The following is an 18,502-nucleotide window of genomic DNA, read 5'->3' as shown; positions in this document are numbered from 1 at the left end:
TTTTTTTTGTGCCAGATAAAAGGGTAAAAACCTATTACCATAAATGTGTTGTTAAATCCGACAGCTCTGTCTGTCGCCTGATGATGGAAGTTGTAATTACTGGCGAAACGTGGTACTCCAATTGTAAATGTTGTGGGTTTACTCTCCAACACATCGGTGTGCTAAACTAGTCCAGTATTGAATTTGCACGTTTTGTTTACGTGACAAACCTTACTAATTGGCTGTGCTGGGTGGCGTCGGGTTTAACGACACATTTATAATTGTCTTTGTCAACGTGACACTTTATTTTGCTGATTGGCCGTGTCGGGTGGTGGAGGGGTTACGACACATTTATAAATAACGCGATCTAACCCAAAAACCTTTATTGTGAATAATATTGGTCGCGAAAGCCTACGTGTTAAACTGACACATTTATATTCGATCTAACCCAAAAGCCTCTGTCATGGATTATTGTTATTTTTATTCCAGTGGATGGAAATTCCCATTGGCTGGGCTGAACGTTGGTTCGTATAACGCACGGGGACTATAGGCGCAAGGGGGGGGGGGGTGGGTCACAGCTCAGCTGGACGCGAAGGGGTGCGGGTGGTGAACCAGCGACAGCCCCCGCGGTGTGTGAACGCGGCGGCGGCGTCCCCACTGCCGCCGCCGATGCGATTGGTTTCTGCCGCAACATTTTCGCAATTCATGCAACGTCGCTTGCAATCTATTACCACCCAGCACCGAAACACCTGCTCGCACCGCTGTGTGCGAACGTCTTGGAAATAGGCACGCGCGCACGCGCGCACACAATCACTGCTCTCTCGTTAATGATGGAACTGGTTCAAGCTGATTCTTGTTGGTGCGTTATTACCCGGTGTGAAAAGAAAATTGGCAATGTCTTTAAACGTGCACACACGCGCGTACGGCACATGTAGGCCAGTGGCTATGCACGTAGCCTGTGATCCAGCACTGTCGAAGCGGGGGTTGGTGGATTTCTTAAATGTTGTGAAACTCCGTTCCCGTGGGCATCGAGGTGCCACACCCTGGCTCGCCAGGATGCAGTGGTACAGCAAAGTGTGGATTCAAATCATCCGAGTTGGAGAGCAATACCCAACACATAAAACAATTGGGTACGACGTTTCACTGGTAGTTACAGCCAGCATATTCAGGCAGTTGCCAGAATTGTGATACACATATTACGTACGCGATCTGACCCAAAAATCTATTATGAATCGTAATATCGGTCACAGAAGCCTACTACGTGTTAATTAAACCTTTTCTGTATCAGATGGTGCACCATCAATGCTTCTGTAACTCTCTGCAGAGCCATGCCAATCAGCCTATGGCAGTGAAGCGTGTAAATGTACCCACATAATGCTTCCTGCCCTTCCCCAATGATGCTTCACGGCATTTCCCTGGGTCAAAACTGCAAACACACAGGGATGCTAGCTTCCATGTAGAAATCCACAACACTAATGCCGTTACATTTGACACAAGACACACAAACACAATATTTTCTGTCCCCGTTAAAATCCCTCTCCGTGTACGTGCTGGGACCATATTGCATTTAACGTTATTTATCCGAGAGAAGTCTCATAAATCTACGAGGCCTCGTGTTGCAACCAATCTCACGTAAGATTTCCCAAAGGTGGAATAGAACCAGCATCGTATGTTTTAATAAAGAGAACCTGAGGTGTTTTGGATAAGCGAAGGTCATTCGGTCCGTCTGGCTCGCACACAAAAGCCGTCTTGCTTACTCTTGTTTATAAACAGTATATAAATATAAGTATGGTCAAACAACGTCCAATTAACATCACCTACATTGGCAGGCCTTCATCCAGAAGTGGATTGAAAAACAGCCACAAATTACACGTCTGATATTTTGAAGAAAATCCTTCATCGTGCTTTTTGTTTTGGTGCCAAGTCTTTATCTTTTATTCATTTTGATGTTGCTTGTCAGAAGGATTTTAATTTGCTTGGTGTGTACATGGCGTAACGCAGCCAACCGCGTATATGCGATGTGGTCCTTATATCTATAAAAAAAAATAATGTACAGCTTTGTGGGATGCTGTTTGCACGAATGACGCTGCATAAAATGAAATTAATTATTATTATCATCGTAACTTTACGAGACTATGCGAAATCCTCAAGACAGAAGACAAGGGGAACAGCGTGCATGTCGGCCAGCCTTGAGCAAATGCCAAGGCCCCACGGAGGCGTAGCGGAGAGCTGAATATTTTAATAGGACAAACCCGTGGCGCAGCGTGAGGCTTGAACCCCCACCGCTACCTAAATTGTGCTCTTAAAATGAACGTCGTTATACACGCGGCCTTACTGAGGGTCCCCCGTCGAGTGCTCGACACGAGAACGTGAAATAATGAAAATCTACGGAAATAAAAAAGACAAGGAAATAGACGACTACACCTTGAGTGTAGGGGGTGGAAACGTACCCATCGTGCGGTGTGAGGGCTTTAACTGGTTTGTTAGTCACAGTGCCGTGTGTGCCCAGACGTCTGGGCTTTGTCTCTCGTCGAATTAAACCCGGGGGGGGGGGGGGGGGCTGAGACATTAGGTAAAAATACAGCCCGAAATATAGCTCCAAAATAATGCTTTTTTTCACCAATCTGGGAAATTTTTGACAAACAGATTCGCCCACCGTGCCCTTCTGCCAAACAGATTCACAGTGGGGCGAATAGTGGTTTACACATACCGTCGTCATCATCGTAATTTGTATTGTTATTAGGTATTAGGTTACCGAGGGAAGGTTCAACTCAAAATTTCAAGTCAAAGTGCTCGAATGAGCATTGAAGGCGGTTGCTCATCTCCCATCGAGGGCCCTGAGCCAGTGGCGGGGTTGTGGACATTACCAACACGGGAGAACTCCTCTTCTCCGCAGTGATATGGGGCCACACAATCACAATTCCTATTAAATTATCTGCCTCTGTCACAGCACACAGAGGCATCTCCATGTGCCGTGAAGAAGGACGCAGTGCCCGAAAACGTAACCAACCATTTGTTTATTCTAGATTTATTTGTTTATTAATTTGTTTTAAAGGGCACTGTGTTATTGACGAACGTGTCGAGATGTGTATTCAAATAATGAATTTTGCTTCATATATATTTTACTTCGAAAAGATCGGTTAGCAATCAATAATTATTAATTAACAAACATAATTAAACCTCCGAAACAATTCGCACAAAAGCACATTTTTGCTTTTACTCTATTGTTATTGGGGTTTTAGTGGTGTGCCAGTGTTTTATTTTTTTATAATATTTATTTTCGTTACCTTTGATGCACAGCGCAACGCTTTGAGATCGCCCATTTAAAAGGCGCTTCACAAAAACCGAGCTTTTGTTGTTCTGATTATTATTCATTGAATCTCACCCGAGGATGAAGCACTGTGAGCGCCGCTCGCGCAGCATCGTGTGGAACGCACGCTCGGCGCAGGCGAAGACGTGCGGCGGCAGCGACGGGCAGAAGCGACCGCAGTGGCTCACGTACAGCTGGGTGGCCTTGGCGGAGACAGGGCGAGGGACGCCGCAGCCGAGTTAATTCTACCTTCGTCGTCTCAGGCTTTTATTATTTCAGCCGGCAAAGGCATCACGTGGCCGAGCAGCTCGGTTAGAAGGATCCCTCGGCAGTGGCGGCAGTTAGAGCCCATCGCGGGAAGGAGGGAAATGTGGAAACGAACAGGGGCAGAAACACCTCCAATTACATACACGGAACCCTTGCCAAAACTTACTGCAAACAGGGTAAGTAATAAAGAGTGCTTAATTACAAGGAAAAAAACGGTGTCAAAATGTCATGCCACCGACATGTGCAAATAAACCGTATATGTACAGCCTCATTTCATAACGTATCTTAGTTAATGCATTTATGAGCACACACAGGTGGTCCTGCAGCATGGACTTAACACGAACATGGCTAGAGAAGGTACATGTGGAGTATTAAGTTTGGTGATGAGGACATTGCAAAATGTGGAGGCTGTGTAAGAGAAGACCGTGGAACCAGTCCGCGTCTTTTACCCTAAGCCTCACGAAAAATTCCAGCAACGCGCTAATCCATATGTGTTATAGCTTTCATCGTGCTGTCTTTGTTACTGGCCGCTTCGCACTGTTGGGTCTTAAGGCTTGTGCTCAGCAACTGTTTAAAATAATACTAAATAGACCACAGCGCGTAACATATTTCCAATCCAATTCCTTGTCCTCCTCCCGCACCCTCTGATGAGCACGGTTGGCTTCGTACGGTGCCAAAGAAGACCAACATACAGACATCCAATTGTGCAGTTGACCTCCCACTGGCGGTCGGTGGTGCCAGGTTGGCAGAAGCAAGAGCTGAGGGCCCCCAAGCAGCTCATGGGGTTCCAGATTCAGGGTAAAAAAAAATACGGACACGCAAAACCGAACACTGACCTGGATTTCAACAACAATAAAACACAGCCACCAGTTCATGGGCCACCAACTAAATAATTAAAGTGCCATCACCCATAAATTAGCATGAGGTGGTACTCTTATCGCAATGCGCTATTGAAACAGTTGTGGACATTACATATTCACAAGGCAGGCCAAAAGACTTTTCCGAAGACAACTGTAAAAATTTACCCGGAAAATAACACCCATTTTATCAGCTCCAGAAGGATGATGTGGCGGTCAAGCACAAACTGGGATTCAATTCAACATGCCAACCCGTGAGCCGAGTGCCCTGCCAATAAAATCATCTCGGCTGGAGCCACCCATGGAACGAGTCAGCCAGCCAGCACACATCGGTAGGTTTACCGCAACGCATTAAACATATATCATGCCGAAGACATCAGATGTATGCATACGTAACATAGAGTCACCGAATGCATGCGAAATTTGAATTACGGGGTTAGGGATATTGTGTAGGGACACAAAGACTAATGCACGGGACCCGTGCCATACCACTTACCATGTTCGAATAAATTGGGAGCTCCTTGCAAGGGTTCACAACAAGCAGGGTATCTCCGATGTACGTCTGCAATGACAACAAAAGTCAGAGCGTCGGTAACGTGGGACCGGTAAACATCGCCACTCCGAAGCGCCGTCTGCTTGGCAAATGGCTCCATTGTTCCAGTGCCTCGCCCCTGACCCTACGACCATTGCCCATGCAGCTCATTATGCTACTATCGATATACAGAAAGGCATTTGTTATTTACCATTCTGCCTGCAACTCAGGAAGCTACAGTTCCACAAGGGATGAGTAAATCACTGAAAAGAGAAAAATCAAAATACCCTCTTTCCAAAATACGAGTGTTTTATATTTTTTAAAGGGCATGACCTGAGCTGGATGAGCAGGCACACGCATGGGATGGAGAGAACGTCTCGGCAACCACTGCCTCACTGTCATCTGCGAGTCGTATGGCGACCAGATATTGCGCGAATTCCAGTGCACACACGGAGCTTGCTTTGGACGAGGCGAAGAGAGGAATGGAGAGACCGCACGCCATCGGTCTTTCATCCCTTGAGGCGGACAACCAATGGCAGACACGACCGCCCCCTCCTCGGGATACGGGGCTGGACTGGTTTGGGCAGTGGTGGAAGGGGTGGGAGTGTGTGCACGACCAGCAGTGGTACATATGTATGTTGAATTTCTTTCGCACCGTACGGAGCCAACCATGCGAAAGCGTAACTTATGAATTGATAATATAATATTTGTATACACGGCGCAGGAGTACATGTGGGAGTTATAGCTTTGAATGCAGGCCGTGTCCCTCTTTCTCTTGGTCAGCGGATTTGAAGGGGTGGAACCGGGGAAAAGTTGATCTGGTGAAATTGGGTCCGGTAGAGATGGCCAATTGGGGTTACTGAATTGTGATTGGTTAGGAGCTCGGTTCCAATTTCCCCAGCGCTTTCAAGAAAGTTCCCTCTCTAAAGCTCCCTCTCTAGTGGAGGCACCTTCCGCCAGAAGTGGAGTGAGCAAGCAAATGCAGGGCTGCAACCTTTAACTATTTTTTTTATTCATAATGAAAATACCCTCTCAGATGTAATCCGTGCCTCCTAATATCCAACGAGCATAGAAAGGGCCACAGAAGAAAGCCGTAGTATAACACGCTCTCCGAGGCCCAAATGTATACGAGGCCGCGGTGCCCCATGCCAGCCAACTGCCGAGCCGTAATCAAATGTTGTAGCGTTAAATTGACATACCAAGGTGCAGTTACGGCCGGCTCAAAGCGGCAGGCAGGCAGCTCAGCGACAGTTTCACGCTTCGGGAAGCTGGCAGCCACCACCGCTCAGCTTGCGGGAACATTCATCGCATTAAAGGGCCGCTCAGCAACACGGGGGCACCGAGAACCGGCGGAATTCACACCGACTGGAATGCTACGATGGGCAACTTCATGCGCACGATGTTCTGTGGGCCATCACGGATAAACACAATTCACTTATTTTTTGCGTGTTATCTGCTAACACTGCGGATTAAGGATTATTTTTTGATTGACGCTATACACCGGTGAAACAGTGCTGTCTGGATGTGTAAAAAAATACACATTTTGTCGATTTTCTTGTCTTATTATTTTAAAATCTTCTTGACTTTTGTTGTTGTTGTTGTTATCCAAATCACAAACGTGATCAAATATTGCCGTACACAATCATCGCATCATCCGCACAAGCAGCACGCCTCCCATGCCATGTAAAGAGTACTGCGACGCATCAATAGAGCAAACAAATAATAGTTTCCTTCTCAAGTAACATAACCAATGAATTGAGATGGATTTATTGTGCAAGGAGAGCGAGCCAAGAACGACTTAGTTGATCATGCCAGTTGCACGCTCACAGTGTATCTTGACCATGTGCTTTCGTGTATTTGTGGTGTTGGAATAATATTAATAAAATAACAATTTACCATCATCATTTTATTTTTACATGGCACCTCAGACCCACGTGGCCGGTGGGGCTTCCAGTTTGATCATCGGTCGTTTCCCAGATTTTCAGAATCTTTGTTTATCCTGGAGAAATCCGATGACCTATGAAGCTCTAATTTCACAGATGTCCAGTAAAACCACAGTGTCTCAGCTCAATACTCCACTAAACAATGGCAAGCGTAAACAATAATACTCTAGGTGCAATAGGGGGGAGGGGGGGGGAACGGGGGAATCCCCATGGACTATAAAATATGGTAATCATGAGACACTGTTGAAATAAAAACATTAAAATATATTTTTTACTATTTGAAATTTTGGACGTATTTGAGAGGATCTGGTCATGGGAATTGTATCGTACAGTAATTCTAATTCCTGCATTGTATACTGCTTGGAGGAAATCTCCTCTTATCTGCTGCACCTTTGATCGATTGGGGCTGGCTTAAAATTGACTGTGTATTTTTTCTTGTTAACCGCAGGCTTTTGATTGACTTGTTTACGTTATCTGTAGGTTCCTTGGACACACGTGATTAAAAGACACAGAGTGACAGCTTAAGATTTGACATGGGATTAACCTACTCTGATCGCACGTATGACCATGCATTTACATAGATATAAACTAAACTCTCCGGTTCTTTCGGTAAAGTCACGTAGATAGGAAAAATAACAAAAGAAAACACAACGTTGTGGTCGCAACACAAGCGTCCGTCTTCAGATGACTCAGCATGGATACCTGCAGTCACGAAAGCTTCAAATCAACAGATAAACTAAACTATTCTTTTTATTTGACCAGGTAAGTCGCATATGAAAGCTCAACGAAATGGCTTATCATGTGGAAAGTTATCGCGGCCAAATATTCTAAACACGTGTATTCTAAATGTGGAGGGAAAAACTGGAGGACCCGGAGAAAAATCCATTGCCATCACAGGGAGAACATGAAAACTCCAAATGTACAGGCGTCATGGTCGACATCGAACCCATGACCTCCTGTATGCCAGGTGAGGTAGTTAACATCTCGCCACGGTGGCGTCTATATACGCGTGCACGAATGCTACCACGGGTGACGCCCGACCCTGGACAGGAGCGCGGTGTTCCCCCAACGAATGCCGACGCTCGTCGAGTTGGAGCTCAGGCAGGCCCACCAGTTGACGAGCCTGCGGGTGTACCAAGCAAGTTATCGTTGGCTCCCGCGCCCCTCTTTGTTGAGATGACCGCGGTAGGTCACCCCGAGCTAGACTGGGTGCGGGTCACGCCTCAGCCTCTTGCCCACCGACGCTCATCGTGGGCAGCACTGCTGGATGAGGGCGCATGGCTTGTGGGGGTTTATTTGGTCAGCGCGGGCTGACGAAGGCGTAAAATCCAACAATGATTTTCGTTGAATGCGTTGGCGTGGCTACGACCGCTTAGGTACCGCCGCGTTCGTGTTGCTCGGCACGATGCCGACGTTTTCCTCCTTGTGCCAGGAGCTTTCGCTCTGGCAACCGAATGAAACTCAGAGAGTGAATTCACAACAACCCGTCGGAGAGCTACACCGCACCGCTGCTACAGCGCCCGAAACGTGCGTCAGCATTGCTAGGGGGTGAGCCCGTTAAAAAAGCTGCGCTTGTCAAGGGGGCCCCCCTTCTCTGCCTGGTCCCGAATGCATCCAAGCGGCTCACTTTGGGGCCGCGTGATTAGACGGCAACGGCAAACGACACGGCGGCCCCGCCCGTGCGCTGACCCCATCGCTCGGCGGGGTCTCAATGAGATAATTTGACGTGCGCGGAGGTGAGGCTTAATGCGACGGCGTGATGCATGCATAGCGTTCATGAATAATGCAGTGGCTCCGCGTCGACTCGCGGTTTTGTTTTCATTTTGTCAGCCGCTTTGGTGGCGGCGTTCGGCGCAGGGCACAGTGGCATTGGGCATTTGGCCGCCTCTCGCGTCTGCGGCGGTTGCTGCTTTGGAACTCATTGTTTCTGCATTTAAAAACATTTCATAAGTCCGTACGTGCGCGGGGGCTTTGTGCAATTATTACCGTTAAGCGCTCACACGTTTTCACTCCGTATTAATTCCGCTGCTTGCAACAACGTGACGTGTCCGCCTGTATGTTAATCCTCGAATTGTAATGTTTCCATCACAAGATGAAAAGCAGGGGAAATACAATCACACGCGTGAGCTGCAGCACTCGAAAGCGCCGGAAAACGACAGACGCAGGCATCCGGTGCTGCACCGACATCTAATTGTGGCCTCCGTGCAGGCCAAGCCTGCAACACCTGACATGCTCACTTGGCAGTATCCCATCCGAGCACGAAACAGGCTCACCTACTGAACAGCCTCCCACGTAGGACGAGATCGCACAAATTAATATAACGTGCTTAGCGCAGCTTTCATCACCTTTTCAATGTAATGGCTTCGCTCACGTCAGGTGCACTCCATTCCCTCTCGGCGTGCACAGATGAACGAGTCTATAATGTAGTACGCAGGCATTAGTAACTGTGCAAGAAATGACAGCCTGCCTTTTCATTTTCGTGCTAAGAATCAACCGCCAGCGGGAATTAGAAGTGAACTCGAGGCAATTTTTAACCCCCCGATTATGGCCGTGCGCCCGGACAGTTCGCACGGCCCGAACATTAACCCTCGTCACGAGTTGACTTCGCGCAATACAAAAATAATCGGTCGGGGCGCTTCTTGTTCGAGTTATCGAGGATTTGGGGGAAGTCCGACGGCATTGGCGCTCGGTAGCCGCACTGCAAATCGCCGCTGCCTGAGACTCGCAGCTGTGCCCCCCCCCCCCCCCCCCATCATGTAGGGAGAGCAACTCCCGTCCTCGCACAGACACCCCCTCTCTGGCAACGACATCGGGCGATCGTGGCCATCCCTACACATTGATCGCTCGTCCGTGATGTTTACTCAGGAGCTCGTGTTGTTGGTGATGTCGCTCTGTGGACCCGGAGATCGACGATCGATGTTCGGTGGCCGCGTTGACGGCAACCCTCGCGATTTCTCACCAAACAACAAGAGTGGTGCGCCACGTGAAGGCCGCCATATTCCGCTAACGACGCGACGCCCGATCCACAAACGCGAAGGGGACGTGACAGCGGCCCACTCCGCTGCTCCTGACGTGGCTCCCTGGCTTGGCCGCCTGGAGGTGAACTATTTGTTATAGCAATAGGTTTTACCCTTTTAACTGGCACAAAAAAACTGACACCTTTATTCAAGGCATCATGTCTGCAATAACCACAACACAAGCAGTCAAAATGCAAACAAAAAGACAACTCTGATAATAATAAGCACTGTCCTTGAATTTGATTGGTCCACACCCGAGACGGCTTTCTTTAGAGCCTAGTCTCCACTGGTGTTGGACCAGAAGACGCCAAAAGGCGTACAACTCAAACTATTTGTTGTTGCTCTGCATCTTTGTAAGCCACACGAAATAATAATAATAAGAAGAAAAAGACTCAAGAACACCTCTGCATTAGATACTCGTCCCCGTTACATCCAGTTATTCAAATTGCTCACTGTGGCTTGTGCTACCTCGAATGTTTCCAATCAAGAGACATTCATATTCCGTCTGTATTCACGTTTCCTCATTTCCATTTCGACCGCTGACAGTGATGAACGTTCAATTAAATATCCTTTATTCTATCAAGTCAAGATCAAATAAGATTTCATATCTCGTGCGCCAGAGTGACCTATACCGAAAGAACCAAAGAAGATATATCGTGGCAGTTATATATATAGCGCTTTATACATTTTCAATTGGTAAAGACAGAGTTCATTTAGCTATGAAAGCCTCAAAAAGTCTCAAGACTTGTTTGGAAGCATCCTCTTTAGGATCATAGACAATTTTCTCTTGAATTCTTCACAACCCAATTGGCATTTCTCTTGCACGCACAACCGAATAGAACTTGGCAGCACATCGCTTTTAGTCTGTGGCTGCCACGAAGCGCACATCCGTTATGCGGAGGTCGCACGCCAAAAGACACCGGGTGGAGGGGGGGGTTGAACACGAGACAACGTTAACCTTTCGGAGCGAGAGCCCACTCTGACGTGGCATGTGCATGGCAAGGCTGGCGAAGTAAAAACAAATTAAGCATCCTTTCATGATCGACTGAGACGAGATAAGCCGAGAGGAAGCATCTTTGGCTGTGAGCAGGCAGAGCCTTGCCCCCACGACTCGGTCAAAATGACTCGTGCCACTAGCTCCCGGCTAATGTGACAAAGCGCAGCGTGGTCCCATTACTGAGATGCAATGGGACACCCCGCGACATTCCCGCTTAATGAAACCCACGCAGCGCGGCCTCTCGTTACCGCAGCGTGGCGGTTACGCACCACAAGACGGCGTTAATGCGGGAAGACACGCGCGGTGCGCTGACGAGACTCGGCACGAGAGTCGGCGTTCGGGGCGTGACTGCCGCCAACCGATGCTCAAGTTGGCGTGGAGGACGGGGACGTGAGGGGCAATGGTGGCCGATGGCCGAGACTGGCGATGGGAGTGGTTGTGCCGAAAAAGGGAATATGCCCTAGAGATGAAGTTGAGATGACATAATCTCATGCGCAGGAGCTCGATGGCTCGTAACATCAAGGGACCACGAGGCATCGTGACAACAGTGGAGGCCTTCATCCAGCAGTGGATGAATCATGACTGCTGCTGCTGATGATGGTAATGACGATGTTATTATAATAATAGAGTTTTCCCCCTTTTTTTCTGGCAACAAAACTGAAACCCTTTTTTTACGAGGATTCATGTCTGCATTGACCACAATACTTGCAGTCAAAATGCAATTAAAAAGGAGAAAAACCCTATTATTATATTTTGGTACTGGCAAAGGAGGTCCAATGATGTAAATGATGTTGTTGTTACGTCTATGCTTATGGCATGAATACAGCTCTGCAAGCGACACGAAAAATGGAAAAACTATACAAACGTCATGGGGGAAAAAACAGAACAAAAAATAGGTTATTGATGAAAACTTTGACCCTGAATAGTGTTCATTCGCAGACTCATTGGGGGAGTGAATCGTTACATGCAAAACAATAATAACTTTAATGACGGCACTACTGATGACAATATTGACAATGGCAACGATAATGACAATGTTAATGATGCCACCAATTACTAAACCACTGTGGTGTGCTCTGAGGAAGAGCCAATGCCCAACTGAACTTAATTGGTAAATGCAGCAGCTATCTTCCGTTCGTAGATTGGACAATGGTAAAATATACATTTAAAAAAATGTGAATTATAATTCAGGAAAGTACAGTTTTATGTTATCTTACTGCCAGTGCCTGGAAGGAGTACTTTTCCAAACAAAATCAATATTTATTAAAAAAAAGAGATAATGTGATTTAGAGTAAGCCACACCTGTGATAACTTTTGCCTGTTTACACGTGACACGTTGCTGTTTGGCTCTGGACAATGGTCCCATTGTAGTTATAATCAATAAACTATTATCCTTTTTTTTCCTTTTAAATAATCATCATTGACGAACGTGTTGAGTTTTGTTTATATATATATAATATGTTTTACTTTGTTCACCACTGCCAGCAGCAGCAGCAGCAGCAGCCATCAGCATCACCAAATAATTCGTGTAATCACTGTGGAAGGGTTAGCCATGGAAGCACCGGGGCAGAGCGAGCTGCAATGCCGCTGCCGTTGCCGCCGCGGTACGCACGTATATCTGGTTGTTGCTGTAGCGCTTCTGGATCTCGTAGAGCAGACTGCTCTCCGTCAGCTCGCTCAGTGTGGCCAGGTCGTCGCTGGGCGCCGGGGGCATCAGCTTCACCTGCTCGCCAGTGCCACGCGGACGCAGAAAGCCGTGCAGGTCAGCCGAATGTAAGCATCGCTCGAAAAAGGTCATACGCCTGCATCACTTTTTCACCGGCATTTCCGAGCCGAGACAAACGTGGGGACCTCCTTGTAACCGGTGGTTTGATGAGCCACTGAATGGGGCCAAGCAGCGCCAGGGGGTGGAGCTAATACAGTTTTCAGAATGTACATTACATCACCGCGTCATCTGCACGCGTCTCGACTCATTCGCTGCGTGTGACGTCGGTGGCACGGTTCGGTTTACGCAGTGGAAAAACAAAGCTTGTGCCTCGTGAGCCATGCCGGGCTGGCTCGGGACGGTCCCCGGCACGGTTCGGTTATGCCAGCGGAAAAGAGCGGTCGAGCATCTGATGTAGCTCATCCCTGCTCTTTTCTAAACGAAACCATTGTTTTTATTTTACCAGATAAAGCCCACTGATCTGTATAGTTCTTTTTCAGAAGCGACCTGGCCACAAATGATAGCTCAATGCAGTGGCTTATCGCGTGGACATTTACAGTAGCCAAAAACTTTAAACGCATGTTTCTAAATGTGGAGAGAAAAACCGAAGGTGCCAGAGAAAATTCCACGCGGAGAGAACATCCAAACCCCATTTTTCAAGGCATTATCAGGGTCAGGATCGAACCCACGAAGTCCTGCATACCAGGCGAGGTAGTTAACATCTCACTACGATGGCGCCCTTTACCTAAGCACGTGGAAATACATCCATTTTTCCACCGTGGCTGCGCATCACTAGTTGTGGCAAATTATTGTCGCGTAGCCTTTGTGCCCTAGAGTTAGGAACGGATTACACCGTCTTTAACAGCACTGAGCCCAAAGGGCTCTCACCTGCTTTATAAACAAAGCATTTAATCCATTCGTTACCGCCATCCCCTTGAAATAACTCAGATAGATATTCAACGCACCGCCGCGCAGCCAATGGCAAATGTGGTCATGCTACGAGCCAGCACGCAAGCAAACGCTTATCGCTGCCGAAGAGGTGACATCCTGGGCTGCAAGATGATGGATGCAGCTTCACATTAACACACGGCGGCCGGAGATAGCGGCCATGTGCAGATGTAAAGGAATTACTTTATTAGCCAGGAATATTGAATTTTCACAAACGCATTACAATCGATCAGATAAATTTATGCAAATAGATAACCCATGTTTATCTGGTGATACGGCTACCCCTACAAGGACATGAAAGATAGTGCCAAAATGATAATTGTGTGCGCAATCTCACCTTGTATCAGCTATTTCTGACAATGTTTTAGCACCATCCTATTTCTTATTTTCTTCACATTTTATTTGGCCCAGCAGTACACTGTTGGTAGTGTAATCTTCTCACAGTCAGCAGAGTACCAAGAGAACCGTGCTTCAAGCAAGGCTGACTGCTGTTGAGACACTTTATTACCAAAACCAGTCCAGAGTTGGCTCGTATTGAACCAATGCTGCTGAAATAATGTATCCGTGGAAGTCCTTGTATTTGATGAGAGGCATGAAAAAAATACGTTGATTTTTAACGTGCAGAGTCAGATATGTAAAGGATATTCACATATGTATGTGTGCTGTGTCGACCTTAATAGGTGCTCGCTAACAACATTAGCTCCAATAGTCTGGTCTAGGCTATGCGGGGGATGTTTGTCATTATTTAATACTGTAGGATATATAAACCATTTGTAAAGTCTTACTGTAAATCGTACTGGTGTAAGATCATGGATGTATAATTTTAACAATTGTTTATTGATGAGAAGTTAACGGGCCATTTGTAAATCTATAGCTTCGTCGATGCTTTGCTTAGAAAACTAATACGTAAATTGATGGAAATAGACAGCATGATTTTGATTCGTTAGTGAATTGCGCGGATGATGGTAAATGCTTCTCAAGAACGTGTCATTGGATATTCCTCCTCCTCCTCCTGTCACACAGATCTAATGGTCTCATATATAATTAATCCGCTATACATTTTATTGTGATCGCAATCATGTACTGAGATTAAATATGAATGACCCAGCCCGCATAAATCTCTTCTTGGTACAGATGTCAGTGTGATACGATATATGTACATTATACACTGCGTACGAAAAGTAATACGGCACAATAATTTGAAGAAGAAAAAAAACATGATAGTCAATATCAGCTGGGTCCATTCTGGTCGGCGTCCGGGAAAACATTTCCACACCAAACACACCACGTGCAGTATACCTCTCACGGCGATGCCTGTGGCTCCGAGTTAGAGTGAGGGAAAAAAGTATTTGATCCCCTGCTGATTTTGTACGTTTGCCCACTGGCAAAGAAATGATCAGTCTATAATTTTAATGGTAGGTTTATTTGAACAGTGAGAGACAGAATAACAACAAAAAAATCCAGAAAAACGCATGTCAAAAATGTTATAAATTGATTTGCATTTTAATGAGGGAAACAAGTATTTGACTCCCTCTCAATCAGAAAGATGTCTGGCTCCCAGGTTTCTTTTATACAGGTAACGAGCTGAGATTAGGAGCAAATTCTTAAAGGGAGTGCTCCTAATCTCAGCTTGTTACCTGTATAAAAGACACCTGTCCACAGAAGCAATCAATCAATCAGATTCCAAACTCCCACCATGGCCAAGACCAAAGAGCTCTCCAAGGATGTCAGGGACAAGATTGTAGACCTACACAAGGCTGGAATGGGCTACAAGACCATTGCCAAGCAGCTTGGCGAGAAGGTGACAACAGTTGGTGCGATTATTCGCAAATGAAAGAAACACAAAAGAACTGTCAATCTCCCTCGGCCTGGGGCTCCATGCAAGATCTCACCTCGTGGAGTTGCAATGATCATGAGAACGGTGAGGAATCAGCCCAGAACTACACGGGAGGATCTTGTCCATGATCTCAAGGCAGCTGGGACCATAGTCACCAAGAAAACAATTGGTAACACACTACGACGTGAAGGACTGAAATCCTGCAGCGCCCGTAAGGTCTCCCTGCTCAAGAAAGCACATATACATGCCCGTCTGAAGTTTGCCAATGAACATCTGAATGATTCAGAGGACAACTGGATGAAAGTGTTGTGGGTAGATGAGACCAAAATTGAGCTCTTTGGCATCAACTCAACTCGCCGTGTTTAGAGGAGGAGGAATGCTGCCTATGACCCCAAGAACACCATCCCCACCGTCAAACATGGAGGTGGAAACATTATGCTTTGGGGGTGTTTTTCTGCTAAGGGGACAGGGCAACTTCACCGCATCAAAGGGACGATGGACGGGGCCATGTCCCGTCAAATTTTGGGTGAGAACCTCCTTCCCTCAGCCAGGGCATTGAAAATGGGTCGTGGATGGGTATTCCAGCATGACAATGACCCAAAACACACGGCCAAGGCAACAAAGGAATGGCTCAAGAAGAAGCGCATTAAGGTCCTGGAGTGGCCTCGCCAGTCTCCAGACCTTAATCCCATAGAAAATCTGTGGAGGGAGCTGAAGATTCGAGTTGCCAAACGTCATTCTCGAAACCTTAATGACTTGGAGAAGATCTGCAAAGAGGAGTGGGACAAAGTCCCTCCTGAGATGTGTGCAAACCTGGTGGCCAACTACAAGAAACGTCTGACCTCTGTGATTGCCACCAAGGGTTTTGCCACCAAGTACTAAGTCATGTTTTGCAGAGGGGTCAAATACTTATTTCCCTCATTAAAATGCAAATCAATTCATAAAATTTTTGACATGCGTTTTTCTGGATATGTTTGTTGTTATTCTGTCTCTCACTGTTCAAATAAACCTACCATTAAAATTATAGACTGATCATTTCTTTGTCAGTGGGCAAACGTACAAAATCAGCAGGGGATCAAATACTTTTTTTTCCCACACTGTATGTGGCCTATGGAACTTCATATTCAGTGAAAAATTTAACCCTGGGCTAATTTGTACGTTGGTATGAATGAATCAATGGAGAGATGCATTCTGGGCAGCGCAACTCCTGGCTCTGCAGAGATGTAAAAAGCAGATGAGCAGCAATGCCTCGATGCTCATTGTAGCACAAAGTCACTTTAACATTTTGGGGGCATTGGTCTCTTCATAGCAGATACATCATCGTACAATGCCTCTTACATATATTTGATATATTTTACAAGCCTCCTCTCACTAGTGAGGATTAAACCTATGTAAAGATGATTTCATCTTGATTGAAAACTCGTTTCTTTAGAACTGCCTTTCGTGTTTAGTTTGTTGTCCTTCCCCCGCACCTCCTATTAGCACGGTTGGCTAAGTACAGTGCGAAAGAAGTTCAGCATACGTACTTACATCATCACCGGCGTTATCTTTGCCATTAACGTCAATATTGCCATCATTAGTGCCATCGACATAATCATTATTGTTCTGCATGTAATGATTCACTCCCCCAGTGATTCTGTGAATTAACATGATTCAGGGTAATATTTTAATCAAGAACCTATTTTGGGTGTATTTTTTGGGTCCACCACGTTTGTGTAGTTTTACATTTTTCGCGTCGTTTGCACAACTGTGTTCGGCCCATTAGCATAGACGTAACAACATCGTCATTACCATCATCGGCAGCAGCAGCAGCCATGATCCATTCACTGTTGGATGAATGCTACCGCGTCTTCTCTTTCCTATGGCTCGTGTAGATGCAGAGCAAAAACTACAATTTCACCTTCAGGTGGTCAAGCCAGATAACCGCGTCACGAGTAGCAGCGGAGTGTACCGCCGTGATGTCTCTTTCTTAGTATTTGGTGATCGGGCATTGCATCGTGATGCATTTTATGATCTGTTGTGGATGACTACAGTCGCACGCTGCTGTATCGTTTTACAGTTTCCACTCGTGCAAATGGCCTCGCCTGTTGTCAACATGCCTACAAAGATATTCGATCTGCACTGCATCCTCCGCCGTGAGTTTGGGGATAGCGGTGCGAGGTGGCGGGTACGGACCTGCTCGTATTTGTTGAATATGCGACTGTGGCCGCCGCTGCCGTCGTCCAGCGAGGCTTGCTTGAAGAGGGCGCTGCCCTTGAACATGGCGTCCTTCTCCGCAAAGCTGTCCTGCTTCGAGATGGGCAGCAGCAGAGGCTTCCTGGTGCGGCACAAGGGAGGGCTCGGGTGAAGATCGTGGGGCGTTCACGGGGCCAGGTAACAGGTGCGGCGAGCTGTGGTTACGAATTGTCTTCTGAATTCGATTCCATCCCATCGTCGTCATCATCATCATTACGACTTCATCATTCAGCCCTTCTCAATCGCGATCAGCCAACGATTCATTACGATCGTTATTCATCGAGCCATAAGGATCATCATCAATCCATCACGATGATCATTCATAACCATTGCCATCACCATCGCTAATTCATTGATGATCATTCAACCATCATCATCATGCATCGTCAGCAGTACCAACAACGGCAGCAGTAACAGCACCTTCAGCACAATATTACTGAGTGTATACCATTCATACAACACTCAGAGAATGCTGTGCATCACCTGCTGTGCTTTTGGAGTGGTGTCAACATGTAAATTGTGTTACAACGCGTGAGAGAACGTGTCATCACTCATCCTCATGCATATTTGGCTTTCTGCATGCGCTACTGAAAAGCGATGTCATGCAGAGATTCCAAAGCGACAGTTCTAATGACCCACCGATCGATCTTCTCCGTTAAAAATGAAACATAGTTGTCACGCTGGACATACCTGATGATTGGTAAACACATGCCACATGGCTTAGACAGCGCTGACTGCAATGAAGGTCTCTATTTCTGTTCATAATAATTTTCGTTTTGTTTAGATCAACGTCTAGGTACAATGTACGTATTTTTTTTACTTGTAAATGTTTTGGGTTTACTCTCCAACACGCCAGTGTGGTGAACGAGTAGCTA

At 46.6% G+C, this 18,502-nt stretch overlaps 1 protein-coding gene across 2 annotated transcripts in view; it reads right to left on the bottom strand.

Moving 5' to 3' along the window:
• Positions 1-18,502, bottom strand: part of MYO16 (myosin XVI) — a 244,649-nt gene that overhangs the window by 124,930 nt on the left and 101,217 nt on the right. For both annotated transcript variants that reach the window (XM_076054072.1, XM_032977714.2), the window contains exons 10-13: positions 17,568-17,709; positions 12,515-12,625; positions 4,910-4,975; positions 3,365-3,492 (exon numbers count right to left, since the gene is read on the bottom strand). In XM_076054072.1, coding sequence (XP_075910187.1) covers positions 3,365-3,492; positions 4,910-4,975; positions 12,515-12,625; positions 17,568-17,709 — 447 coding nt within the window. The remainder of the gene's footprint in view (positions 1-3,364; positions 3,493-4,909; positions 4,976-12,514; positions 12,626-17,567; positions 17,710-18,502) is intronic.

The sequence above is a fragment of the Petromyzon marinus genome, chromosome 64, assembly GCF_048934315.1.
Source record: "Petromyzon marinus isolate PM22_M1 ecotype Great Lakes invasive population chromosome 64, UKy_Petmar_22M1.pri1.0, whole genome shotgun sequence".
Taxonomy (NCBI): Eukaryota; Metazoa; Chordata; class Hyperoartia; order Petromyzontiformes; family Petromyzontidae; genus Petromyzon; species Petromyzon marinus.
The sequence above is the reverse complement of the archived record's forward strand: the minus strand, read 5'-3'. Positions and strand labels throughout refer to the sequence as shown.